The sequence below is a fragment of the Fistularia commersonii genome, chromosome 23 (genome assembly GCF_037954325.1).
Source record: "Fistularia commersonii isolate RoL2024-O1a breed Wild chromosome 23, RoL_Fcom_v1.0, whole genome shotgun sequence".
Taxonomy (NCBI): domain Eukaryota; kingdom Metazoa; phylum Chordata; class Actinopteri; order Syngnathiformes; family Fistulariidae; genus Fistularia; species Fistularia commersonii.
The window spans coordinates 10,563,097-10,575,336 of record NC_141306.1 but is presented as its reverse complement, the minus strand read 5'-3'; the positions used below and the strand labels follow the sequence as shown (position 1 = coordinate 10,575,336).

Here is a 12,240-nt window from a genome sequence, read left to right as displayed (position 1 = left end):
CAAGTTCAGTGTATGTCTTATCAATATTACCTGCTTCATTTTGCTCCTGATTTCCAGGCCTTTAGCTAGGGATTTATCACTGAAATCAAGGATGCTCGAATCAATACCAACAATCCCAGAGATTTCATACCATGACTATTGTTTTATTGCACCATGGTGCTCCTTCTAACAGGTTCAAGGCTGCTGTTTTGAAGTTTTATCGTGTGAGTTGTACTTTACTGCTTTGCATCTGATGTAAGTTCCCCCGCAAACTACCTTACACACACGTTGAGACTTTGAACTCGGCATTACATGCCGATTTCTTGAGTTGGAGGAAAAGGTGATATGAGGAAGGAAATAAGTTATTTTAGACGTGGTTAAGACATATTCTGACAATTTATTGGTTGTACTTAAAGAAATGTTTTAATTTTAAACAATCATCCAAAAGAACTTGTTCGTTTTTGAGGAGGGTGATAAAACTTCAAAACAATACATAAGGATTAGTATCATAACAAACGGGCCTTTTTATGAACGTTAGAATAAAACAATTTCACAAATAATACATACTGAACAGGTATGGCTCTATTCAGGTTACCATATATTGTGTCTTTAGATTGTGATATCCTTAGGGAAATAAACGATAAATAGAATTTAATTCAAATGTTTTTTAGCTCTCAAGTAAAAACAACAACACACACCCCCTAACCCCTAACCCGGGCCGTGCGTGAGTTAAAGGAAGGTTGAATGAGAGAAAAGCGCACGCCTATGCATGAACTTAACGCGTTACAAACAGTGTGGAGTAAAAACACTCCACTCCACACTGTGCTCCACCTCCAGATCGCCGTGATCGTGGAGGATGTGTGTGTGTGTGTGTGTGTGTGTGTGTGTGTGTGTGTGTGTGTGTGTGTGTGTGTTGGAAAAAAAAATATCACACCACTCCAAATCCCGCCTTTCCCCTCTTGGGCCCCCTTGGCTACACCCATTCTTGGACCACATTGAAATGAGTCTGATGTTGTTATCAAACAGTAGTAGAGTGCGGAGCATCACTGCCCAGGTCAACTTCTTAGACTGAGCATCTCTTGGCACAAGGACGGGAGGAGGAAACGTATCAAGCTGCAGTTTACGGTTAATGACAGTGTTCTAACAACTCGCTGAGTCTGTAATAAGCGTAGACACATCCGACGGTGCAACTGGGAAACATGGGGCCGTTTTACGCGTCGTTGATGTTTCTCATCTGCTCCCTTGTTCCGACAAGTAAGTGGAAGACAACAAAACATACTGTTGACAAATAATGTGTTTTTTATGCCTTGTTTTGGATTAATATTGTTACATTTAGCGCTGTTAGTCAGGGTTTGAACGGTCATCTCCGGTGACACTGAATCTAAGGTGATGGGGGAGGGCACAATCGTTCTCATAATGTAGGTCAAATCTCTCCCACTCGCTTTTCCCTCACTGCATGGAATCTTCAGTGGGGGTGGAATGTAGTTCATGATTTACACGGTGTGTTTATTCCTAAACCCGCAGTGTCATCCTTGCAGGCTGAAGTAAGGCTTTCTGATTTTCATAATTCCATTCATTGGCGCTCTGCAGCTCCTGCAGCCAATGAGCTCACTGGAAACAATAGCAGATGTTCTCAAGGTGTTTGAAAACAATAGCACGTTCGTAATATGGGAATAATCAGCATTGCCCTTTTGCTGTAGACTGTCCGTCAGGAGTACATTTGTAATGAACTATTTTACAACTCATTTTGTTGGCACAAAGTAGAGGGTATTATCATGCACCTTTCAGTCCATTTACGTGAAGGGTGAAAAAAGGGCAAAAAAAATGTATATAGTGTCTGGCGGCAGCATTCCTCCCTTTCCTCATCCACTTCTATTTCAAGCTCTTGTCAAACGTGTTCCCAAAACTGCCTTTGTGAGAAATGGTGCGGTAAAAAACGTGCCTGAACTGGCCATTTACCACCTTGATAGACACGAGTGACCGAAAGATTCACAATAGTGTTATGCTGTATAACTAGTGCTGTTGTATTGTGATTATTTATATGCATAACATTTATAGGAGACAACTGACAAAATCCTTCCATTCAAGATAAATTTGTCTTTAAATTTATTCTGCGCTTGTCCCTTATGAAGTAGGTGATGGAAGGGTTTTACATTAACCCATTAAAATGAATCAATTAACACTAAAATTAATATTTTGACATGTCAAAATGCTCGTTATTATGAACAAAGTTGCTTAACATTTCACATTGTAATGTTCAAATACCTCTAAAATGCCACAAAAACGTACATTTTCTTTTATTAACAAATCGCGGATGGATATATGTGTTTTCTTAGTCATATTATCAATGTATAAGGCATATGCATTGTTTTATATTATTACACAGGAATTTCAGATTTGAATGCTTCATGTTACTATCAGATATAATTGCGTCATGTTACAGCAGCAACAGAAGCTGATGTAAATTCCAGTATGGCTTCCCAAAGTTATCCTGTCCTGCTTACATCATGAGTAGTCAATTAAACACACACACCATCAAAGGATGGACGATAAACACAAACAGCTCTTTCATTTCTGAGCAATGGATCAATAACAATGAAGTTTAGTCCAGTTTGCTTTTCGGGATCTGAACTTTAAGCTTGCCTGAGTAAATAGTTAACCTGAACTTGGGCCTTGGTAACATGTCACTGCATTCAGGGCTTGAAGGCCAAAACTGTTTAACGATGTCGGTAGTCTGTTTTCCTCCCATGTCAAGGAAAACTTCAAAATGTACCTTCAAGCTAAAATTCTGGGGATCCCCTCCATCCCCCATGTCCCATGTATCTTTACTATTGCATTACTTTACTTTGATCGGACCATGAAACTGCCTCTTTATGGCAAGGCTATCCTGCAAAACATAAATACAGCAAGACTTTTTTTCTGAGTCGTAAAGGTAAAGACAAGCTTTTATGGATCAGTCATGGATTTCCATAATGCCCAGAACTATAGCAAGAACAGCACCTTGAAGATTTAAAGCTTCTGATTGTTGTACTCACGCCGAGCCATTAACCATGACCAATGGTGCCAGATGGTTAACATATGATTTACAATTCTATAAGGGACTCATAGCTATTAATATTAAAGAACTTACCTTTGGAAAAATCTTTTATGACTCATAAAGTACATCAATAATGTATTTACTCATAAATGATGAAGGCTAGTCTTGCATTTTCTGGTTTGTTGTGACACCTTCTTTTGCACAAGGCCAGGAAAAGGTGGCCATGAAAGATTTGGAGTCCCTCAGGCTTAGAGGCCTAGGAGTGTGGAAGGTTACTACTGTATGTTTTCAGAGCAAATGTGGAGTGTTTTTGATGAGTATCTTTAGTGGCAAAAGCCTTGAACTCGTAAACATGTGTATTTATTATAATTATGAACTTGCCACTTGCTACTGTCGGGGAAAATTGCAAGCAGGACTGCCAACACAAATGTTTAACTGGCCAAACACTCTTGTTGCAACAATGTTTGGTGCCATACCAGAATATATACATTACTCCCAACAGCATGCTGGTCTGGCCCCTGATTTATCACCATCCCTTCAGACTCAGCTGTTCCCGTGAAAACTTCTATAATTTGACCCAACTGGGGATGCCAACACTTTCTCATCAAAACAGAAGCACTGCAATGCACTGTAAAATGAGAATATTCCAATAATTATTACTTAGCTAGTAGAATAACCTAAAATGGACACAGGATATTGTGTCATCTTGACAACCTCTAGAGCACTATCTATTCCTGAAGCGTTATACCATCAATATTTTTTTTAGTGTTGTCACTGTTTGTCAGTGGAGAATCAGCCAATTTGTCAGTTCAAATTTCAACATGTCTAAGTAAGGAAACAATGTTTGTACAATCACTTCAGTCTCTTATGTTGGTCCAATTAGTTATGCCATAGTTTCCTAGTGTCTATAGAATCAAAAACTTGCCACTTATTTAAATGATGGATTTGCTCACAATTTTATCAATGTCACCATGAGGTTGATTGATGTGGTCTAAATGGCTAATGGAGTGTCATGAAAATATCTGTAGTTATATAAAATATGCTAACTCTTGTGTTGTCATGCCAATGGGTTTGTTGCCTCCAAGCTTTATTATCATTGGTACAGCTTTTGGTTTGGAGTGTGGCTTTGCAATGCTACACTAACAAAGTTGCTAGCCTGGTTAGATTTATGATGAGTTAAATCTTTACTCCTGGTTTCTGTTGTCTTCCTTCAGTGGTCCCTGATAGGTTATCACAGGTACAATACATCAGCATAATTATTTATGTTATAATAATATCATTAAAATTATAATTATTAACTTACTTTGATATCTTTCTGCAACAGATCAATTGCCAAGGTGTGGAACAAACCAGTTTCAGTGCAGGAATGAGAGATGCATTACCGTTAGGTGGGTGTGTGACGGCACTGATGACTGTGGGGATGGCACGGATGAACTCCCTGGAACTTGCAGTGAGTATCGCAGCACTCAACATTAGAATCAACATTGCTCAGAAGACAGCAAGTGCAACTCCCCAGTCTGAGGATTAACTCAGTTTTCTCTCTCACTTCTAGTGGCAAAAACATGTAAACCAACAGAGTTCAGTTGTGCTGATAGGCTTAACCAGTGTATACCGAGTAACTGGCGCTGTGATGGAAAATCTGAGTGTGAGAATGGAGCTGATGAAGAGAGGTGTGGTGAGTGAATCTCTTGTTGAGTAATCCCAGCTCTTTGTCCTAAATCAGATCTAAGTCCCGTTCTAGTTGCTATCTGGTATCCTTATTGCATATCATGTTTTGTTTCTCCTAGAGCCAAAACGTTGCACAAGCAATGAGTTCCTCTGCAAGAATGGCCAGTGTGTTTCTCTCTCTTTCCGGTGTGATGATGAGATAGACTGTGATGATGGCAGTGACGAGGATTCATGCCCACCCGTAACCTGTAGCAGCAGATCATTTCAGTGCAATAATACTGTTTGTGTACCACGTCTGTGGGCCTGTGATGGGGATGCTGACTGCGCTGACGGCTCAGATGAGTGGCCCCAAAATTGTGGTGGAGTGAGATCTGCTTCTGTTGTCACTCGCCAATGCTTATCCCTGGAGTTCCACTGTGGCAGTGGAGAGTGCATCCATGGTAGCTGGAGGTGCGATGGTGGTGCTGACTGCATCGATCGATCAGATGAGGCCCATTGTGGTTCGTATTTTTTACAAGACATCCTGGCGTACTATCCTTTGGATACCTGTCTTTCCTGTCGTCATCTCTTGCGTTGTTCCAAAATGTTGTCCTTGTTTTATATCTGAAGTTCATCCAACCTGCCGTCTTGATGAGTTTCAATGTGATGATGGCACCTGCATCCATGGCAGCCGCCAGTGCAATCATCTATATGACTGCAAGGACATGAGTGATGAAACTGGCTGTGTCAATGGTAGGACTCCTCTGTCCTGAAGTTATCTCACCTATAAAATCCCCTGTTTATTTCAACACTGGAAGAAAAAGTTGTGGTTACTGTTGCCTGAGCCAGTGTTTATATTGCATGTCTCTTTGCAGCGACCCACTGTGAGGGCCCAAGTAGGTTTAAGTGCCGCAGTGGGGAGTGCATCAGCATGGAGAAAGTGTGTGATAAGAAACGGGATTGCAGGGATTGGTCAGACGAGCCCCTCAGGGGATGTGGTGAGTGCAAACATTCATGAATGTCTGATTAACTGATACACTTATATGTTGATATTTGGATCATTTGTATTTATCATAGTCATAGTGCAAATTTATCATATACATCAGCTAATAACAGAGCTGATATCGGCTTTTCTCAAACAGACACATCTGCATCAGCATAGTCAGCCAGTGTGTGGTGATATGACACCAAATGATTTAGTGGAGTATAGAGATGTGACACATCAAGACACAGACACAGAAATCTAAAAAGCAGGATTGAAAAAAATAAAGTCCGACCTTCTTTTTATGTTAAGTCAAATATCTCTCTGACAAATACTTGCCGTCTTGAAAAGCTGGTTGTTACAGTTGTCAAAACAGTATTGCATTGAGATTAACTATAGTATGAAAACATTGAAATTCCGCCTTGATGTTTCTGCTGCAATCATGGGTCATTATTAATTACAGGAAGATTTACTTTTTAATGCTCTTATTATAGTAGTAAAGTGGATTTTTCCTAAATAAATTATGATAAAGTCAAACTGTTGAATTGTTTTGTTAGCGCAAATGTTAAACAATATGGAAACATCTTTCTTCATCAGACACCAATGAATGCCAGTTCAACAATGGTGGGTGTTCTCATATCTGTAATGACCTGAAGATTGGCTTTGAGTGTCTTTGTCCTTCTGGATTTAGTTTGATGAACAACAATCGCTGTGAAGGTAATAAAAAGTCCACATTTCTGCATTTTTGTGTGATTGCGCCGTCCTACTTTTTTCATTTGCGTTATATGGAACGGTCTTTATCCTTCGTCTTTGAATCAGATATTGACGAATGCGCTAGTCCAGAAACCTGTAGCCAAATTTGCATTAACCAAATCGGCAGTTACAAATGTGAGTGTGAGGAAGGCTACCAAGTGGACCCAAGCACCAAAGCCTGCAAAGCTATTGGTAAGTGTCTTTTAAGAGTGACTTATTCTGTAAAAGCTGTGAGTGTCATTTTTATTTAACCTTGAGACTTTTTATCTTGTAAATACATTTCGTATCTAAAGTTTGGTTTAGACATAGTAAGAAATCTGTCCTCTCTGCTCTTGCAGGTACAATCGCCTACCTTTTCTTCACCAACCGTCATGAAGTCAGAAAGATGACTCTGGACAGAAGTGAATATACAAAAGTAATACCCCATTTGAAGAACGCTGTGGCTCTGGACATGAACATGGCCACCAAAGAGATATACTGGTCAGACATCTCTCGAAAAAAAATCTACAGGTAAGTGGGGCTTAAAGCTGAGTGGATTCATTTTTCTGAGTGTGCGCTTGGCCTGTTTAATACTAGTTACTCAACTTTCAAACTAGAACCCATATGGACTTGGCTGAAGACCCTACTCACCACAGTGTAGTAATTGGTAATGATATAGATGCACCTGAGGGTATTGCCTTTGACTGGATCCATGGCAACCTATACTGGACGGACAGTATTCGTGGCACCGTCTCAGTTGCAACTGCTGATGGAGATCATCGCAAAATTCTCTTCCATCAAGGGTTGTTGAAACCTAGAGCAATCGTGGTCGACCCCCATAGGAAGTAAGCCTGACAAAGTCAAACATTTGTACTTGACTGTCCAGTTGAATTCATAATGACAAATTATTTTGGTGCCTTCATTTTTACAAACTTCCAGCTTTGTTTACTGGACTGACTGGGGAAATCCTGCTAAGATTGAGAAGGGGGGTCTTAATGGAGTTGATCGCACAGCCCTGGTTACTGAGGACATAGTGTGGCCAAATGGAATTACGCTTGGTAATGCTTGCCCCCACGCCCTCTTGTTCTCTTAGCCATTCAATTTGGGATGGTTGCAACTTGTCATTCTGACCTGACCTGCTACCCCTACCAGACCTGTTGAATCAGCAGCTCTACTGGGTGGACTCGAAGCTCCACACCCTTTCCAGCATCGGTGTGAATGGCAGTGGTCGACGTACCCTCATCATTGACGAAAACAATCTTGGTCATCCACTTGGACTAACTGTTTTTGAGGTAGATGTTTACCACCTTCACATACAGAAAGTGCGCACGAAATAAGAATAGTTAGGCATAGAATCCCTTATTATTCATTTTTGTCTCCTAGTAAATGGTAATTTTGCTTATAATTCCTCTTTTCTCCTCATAAGGAAAGAGTGTTCTGGACTGACGTCAGTAACAATGCCATCCTGAGTGCAAATAGATTGACCGGCAATGACATCACACCAGTAGCAGAGCACCTATCATCACCAGAGGACATTATTGTCTATCATAACCTCAAACAGCCTACTGGTACATGAGCACTTTTTAAACTGAGTCAAGAAAGCAGTTGAAATAATTGTGAGATTTTGAATACCAATTATTTTTATAAACTGAATTTAACTAGAATGTATTTTCTCTTATTGCAGGGGACGATTGGTGCCTGCTTACCCACATGGACTGTGAATTCTTGTGCCTACCAGCTCCTCAAGTGGGTAGACACCCTCCCAAATTCACATGTGTCTGTCCAGATGGCATGATGCTAGCTGAGGATATGAGGTCATGTATACCTGGTGAGTCCTTATCAGACACAATATGTTTGGATATTAGAGATAATCGTAATAAACTATCATGGTGAATGATTTAATCATAATTTTGTCATCATTGCCTGAATATATTTCCTGTTTGTCCTTCAGCAACCGTTCCATCACATAAAGGTATACCTACCAACCCACCTCCTTCCCCCCCCCTGCCTACCACGACTGGCCCCAAGATCCATACCACCTTGGCTCCCATTGTCACCACCAGATCTGTAGTCAAGACAGTGCCAGTCACCACCAGATCTCCAGTCAGGACGGTCACACTAACAGCTCAGACTACTGCATCTCAACCAGTGGAGACCACAACTCCCCAGATCACAATTGCACCATTTACCTCTCCAGGTTGACCAGAATAAAAAGCACGAACACCAAAATTGAATATTTTATGTCATTAGATATGTTTCTCTTAGCTCTGATTGTGCCTACTTTTCTCTCAGGTACTCAAAATGAATTGGTAACAGCGCTATCCAAGACTGCGTCTTCAGCCCTGATAGCACTGTACATTATCCTGCCCCTCTGTGAGTTGCTTTGGTCATGGATGTAAACTTACCTAACCACACCAACTGTCGCATCTAATCTCACATTGGGAACCTCTTCCTTCCTCAGCTATTCTGTGTATCATGGCTGCTGGTGGCATGCTGCTATGGAAGAACTACAAGACAAAGAACACCAATACAATCCACTTTGACAACCCGGTCTATCAGAAAACAACAGAAGACCAAGTGCACATTTGGAGGAGCCAGAGCCCTGATGGATACTCCTACCCAAAAGTGAGTAAAGTCCTGTTCCCATATAATGTCCAATCCAATAATCAGTGATATTATGGACACATTTCACTCAATGGAAAACTGGCTATGAGCAACCTTCATCACATCTGTGAACCACAAACGACAGCAAATTCCTTTTATGTGAAAACTACTTGGCGATTAAAGAATTTCTGATGACTGATTTCTGATCTGTAGACATCACATTTTCTGCAAGATATTTGATAATATATTTGGTCATATACTTTATATTTGAGCCAACTCTAAATCTGTTCTCTTTCTAGAAAGGCACAATCTGATCTTTCTTTTTTATATAAGGGTATATAAATCACATAAAACACATTTTTGTAATCGGCATAAACACTGTATGAAATATTTTGCTATGTCTGACAAGGTTTTTTTTACTTAATCTGTTATCAGAGACAAGTTGTGAGCCTGGATGAAGACGCATTGATAGAAAAATGAGAACGTCCAGACAGTGGCAAGACCAGCCTCACTTGTGTTGTGATATGCACATCCCAAAGCAATGGAAGTCAAACCCAGAATCAATGATTGAACAATGATTTTCACAGGAAACACCAGATGTTAAATGTTTTTCCCTATGTTTTTTATCTTTAATCCTTGAGCTACCATTGACAATCCTTTCCTCACTAAAATCACATAGCAGCATTAGCCGTTGATTTAGTCAAACTGGAGGAAATTCCCTGTTAAACCATATATAGTTTTTCCTCTTAATCTGGACTGGGCTCATATGACACAAGTAAGAAATGGGATTTTCTTGCCTTTTGTGCAGATTTCAGACAAATAAATGGAAAGTGAAAAGCAGTAGACGCTATATAACAACACACACACCGTATTTTAGAGTATATCATTGACAAGGAATAAGTTAACTTAAGTCTATAGATCAAATGGCAAGATGTTACATATTTCCTCATGTTCTTTTACTGCAAAGGAGAAGCCAGGAAGCAATGAGCTAAGTGTATCTTTGTTTAATGTGTTGAAGCAATCAAGAGTCAAGCATCTCTGAAGCCCAAGAGGGAGCATTCAGATTTGCATAATCCATTTTCAAACAAAAATGTAGAGACAAATATTGTCTAAATCTCCTTGTCATGGCAACTGGACTTTAATTTCTTCACTTGAAGACGTTTCACCCCTCATCTGAGAGGCTTCTTCCTCTTCTCCAAACTGAAGAAGAAACCCACTGAAGAAGCCTTTCCGATGAGGGGTGAAACGTCTTCAAGTGAAGAAATTCAAGTCCAGTTGCGTCTACAAGAAGATTTCAACAAGAATTCTCTGTGACCTGGATGACTGAGAACCTCCACAGACATGAAGACAAGTTTATTATTCATTTGGGATTATATGTTATAACATTTAGCCATTGTGTAATACCAGTGAGATAAACTGTGGTAGTTCACCCATAGCCACAGTGATGCTACCATATTTTCTTAAAGGATATGTTTTTGAAAGGTGATTTCATTTGATTTGAACCTAATACGCATAAATTATCCTTAGTTAGTTCCTTTTCGTGTTGAACTTTGCTAATTCTCTCAGGGTACCAACTACATTCTTATAGGAAACTGAAGTTTCATCTTACTCTTCTACAGTGCCTCAGTATTTTTTTTTCACCGACTGAATATTTGCATCAAACTATCTCAACCTTACATTTTGTACCAAGACAAATGTGTAAATGAGTGCATGGCAAGTTGATGTGATATTTCAGTGAAAGACAGTCTCAACATTAGGCCCCGGGAATAGTCTCCTCATTTCAGTTTGTTTTTTTCCACCAGCCCTTGCACAAGAGTGAGAATAAAGTTATACAGCGGGACCTAAAGTAAACACATATCACACTGCATTTGTGGCTATACTGCACTTCATGATAGCCTTCTGTTTTTATATCGCTCAGCCATTTTGCTGGAAATCCTATAGGTTGTTTTTTATCTGGAGGTGAAAATGGTTTTATGTCCAGAGACTAGCCAACCTTAAATGGTTCCTCTTCAGTGCCTCTCTCAAGACGACCTGTGCATTCCTGAGAGACCGATCACGTGATCCGCGGGTCTGTGTCTAACTCTCATTTCCACTTCACGTGTATATTTACAACTTCCCTGAAGACAATAACTTCAACCTACTTATAAATTCCAGCATTCCAGAAAGAAAGAAAACCATGCAATATGCGATGCAGGGTTTTTGAGGATGGCTCAAAGAAACCATCTGATGTCATGTTTTTTTATAACGTCACATTCTCACGTCTGTGCCATTGAACTCAGTGGATTTGTATTAATTAATTTATCTCCCTGTTTACAAAGACTTGTTATATGTAAGTGGGATTTAATTTAAGAAGTATTTGATGTGTTTTATTAATGTTCATGCATGTACTATCCAGGTGCTCTTTGGTTGAAGGTAACATTTACATTTAAGAAATTTTTTTACACCCACTGAATGGCAGTACATATTAAGTGTGTGTGTATATATAATGTGAATAATTGTAAATATTGTTTGGGGCAAATAATACCGTGTTTGTATCCTTTGTTTTAAACCTTAACCATTTGTTGTACATAAATAAATGTTTCTATTTATTACAAAAAATCACTTGAGCTCTGTATTTAGTTATTAATTACTTGTATGCATGGACTTTGTAACTAACTCCTTTTTTTTAATCCCTTCAGCAATGTCTCTTCAATTGAAAGGGAGCTAAGTAATAACTATACAATCATAAAGAAGTCACTTCTATAACCGAATATTTAAAAAAAAGAATTAATGCACTTGAATAGATTATTTCTGAGTAGAGGTCTTTTTTTAAAAGTACATACCTCCTTTTTTAGCTTATTACCTCAAAATGGCACAAGGTCTAGTCATATTTGATGCAACATAGAAAACAAATGTCAAGATTTGGTGATTCCTTATAAATAATACCTAAAATTAATTTCCTGATATAATTTCAGAATATATTTGGATATTCTACAACCAGTCATTGATGAATAAAGCTTCACAGATAGCACCAATAAACATTATGCTAGTTTCAGATTTTGTTTTATTTTCTTTTTTATGACCCAATTACAGTTCCTGTTGATCCAGCCTCTCCATTTTCTTATGCTCTGTATTATGTTAATTAATCCTGATCATTCATATTCCAAGTTTAATTTTCAAAAGGAATATTCGCCACAGTCAGAAATAATAATATTTTGGGTAGGCAAATATTCACTGTATTAAAACTGGAAGGTGGTCAACTGAGGGTAATACTTGAAAT

The 12,240-nt window shown here is 39.1% G+C and overlaps 1 protein-coding gene across 1 annotated transcript; it reads left to right on the top strand.

Annotated features, from left to right (window-relative positions):
• The first annotated feature begins 1,002 nt into the window (after positions 1 to 1,002).
• Positions 1,003 to 11,579, top strand: ldlra (low density lipoprotein receptor a). Its single transcript, XM_086171109.1, has 18 exons — positions 1,003 to 1,233; positions 4,341 to 4,466; positions 4,569 to 4,691; positions 4,804 to 5,184; positions 5,294 to 5,416; positions 5,539 to 5,661; positions 6,243 to 6,362; positions 6,465 to 6,590; positions 6,737 to 6,908; positions 6,995 to 7,222; positions 7,317 to 7,435; positions 7,530 to 7,669; positions 7,804 to 7,945; positions 8,062 to 8,205; positions 8,329 to 8,574; positions 8,670 to 8,750; positions 8,839 to 9,002; positions 9,417 to 11,579. The coding sequence occupies exons 1-18, from the start codon at positions 1,179 to 1,181 to the stop codon at positions 9,459 to 9,461; spliced, it is 2,658 nt and encodes an 885-aa protein (XP_086027235.1). The 5' UTR covers positions 1,003 to 1,178; the 3' UTR covers positions 9,462 to 11,579.
• Positions 11,580 to 12,240: the final 661 nt, after the last annotated feature.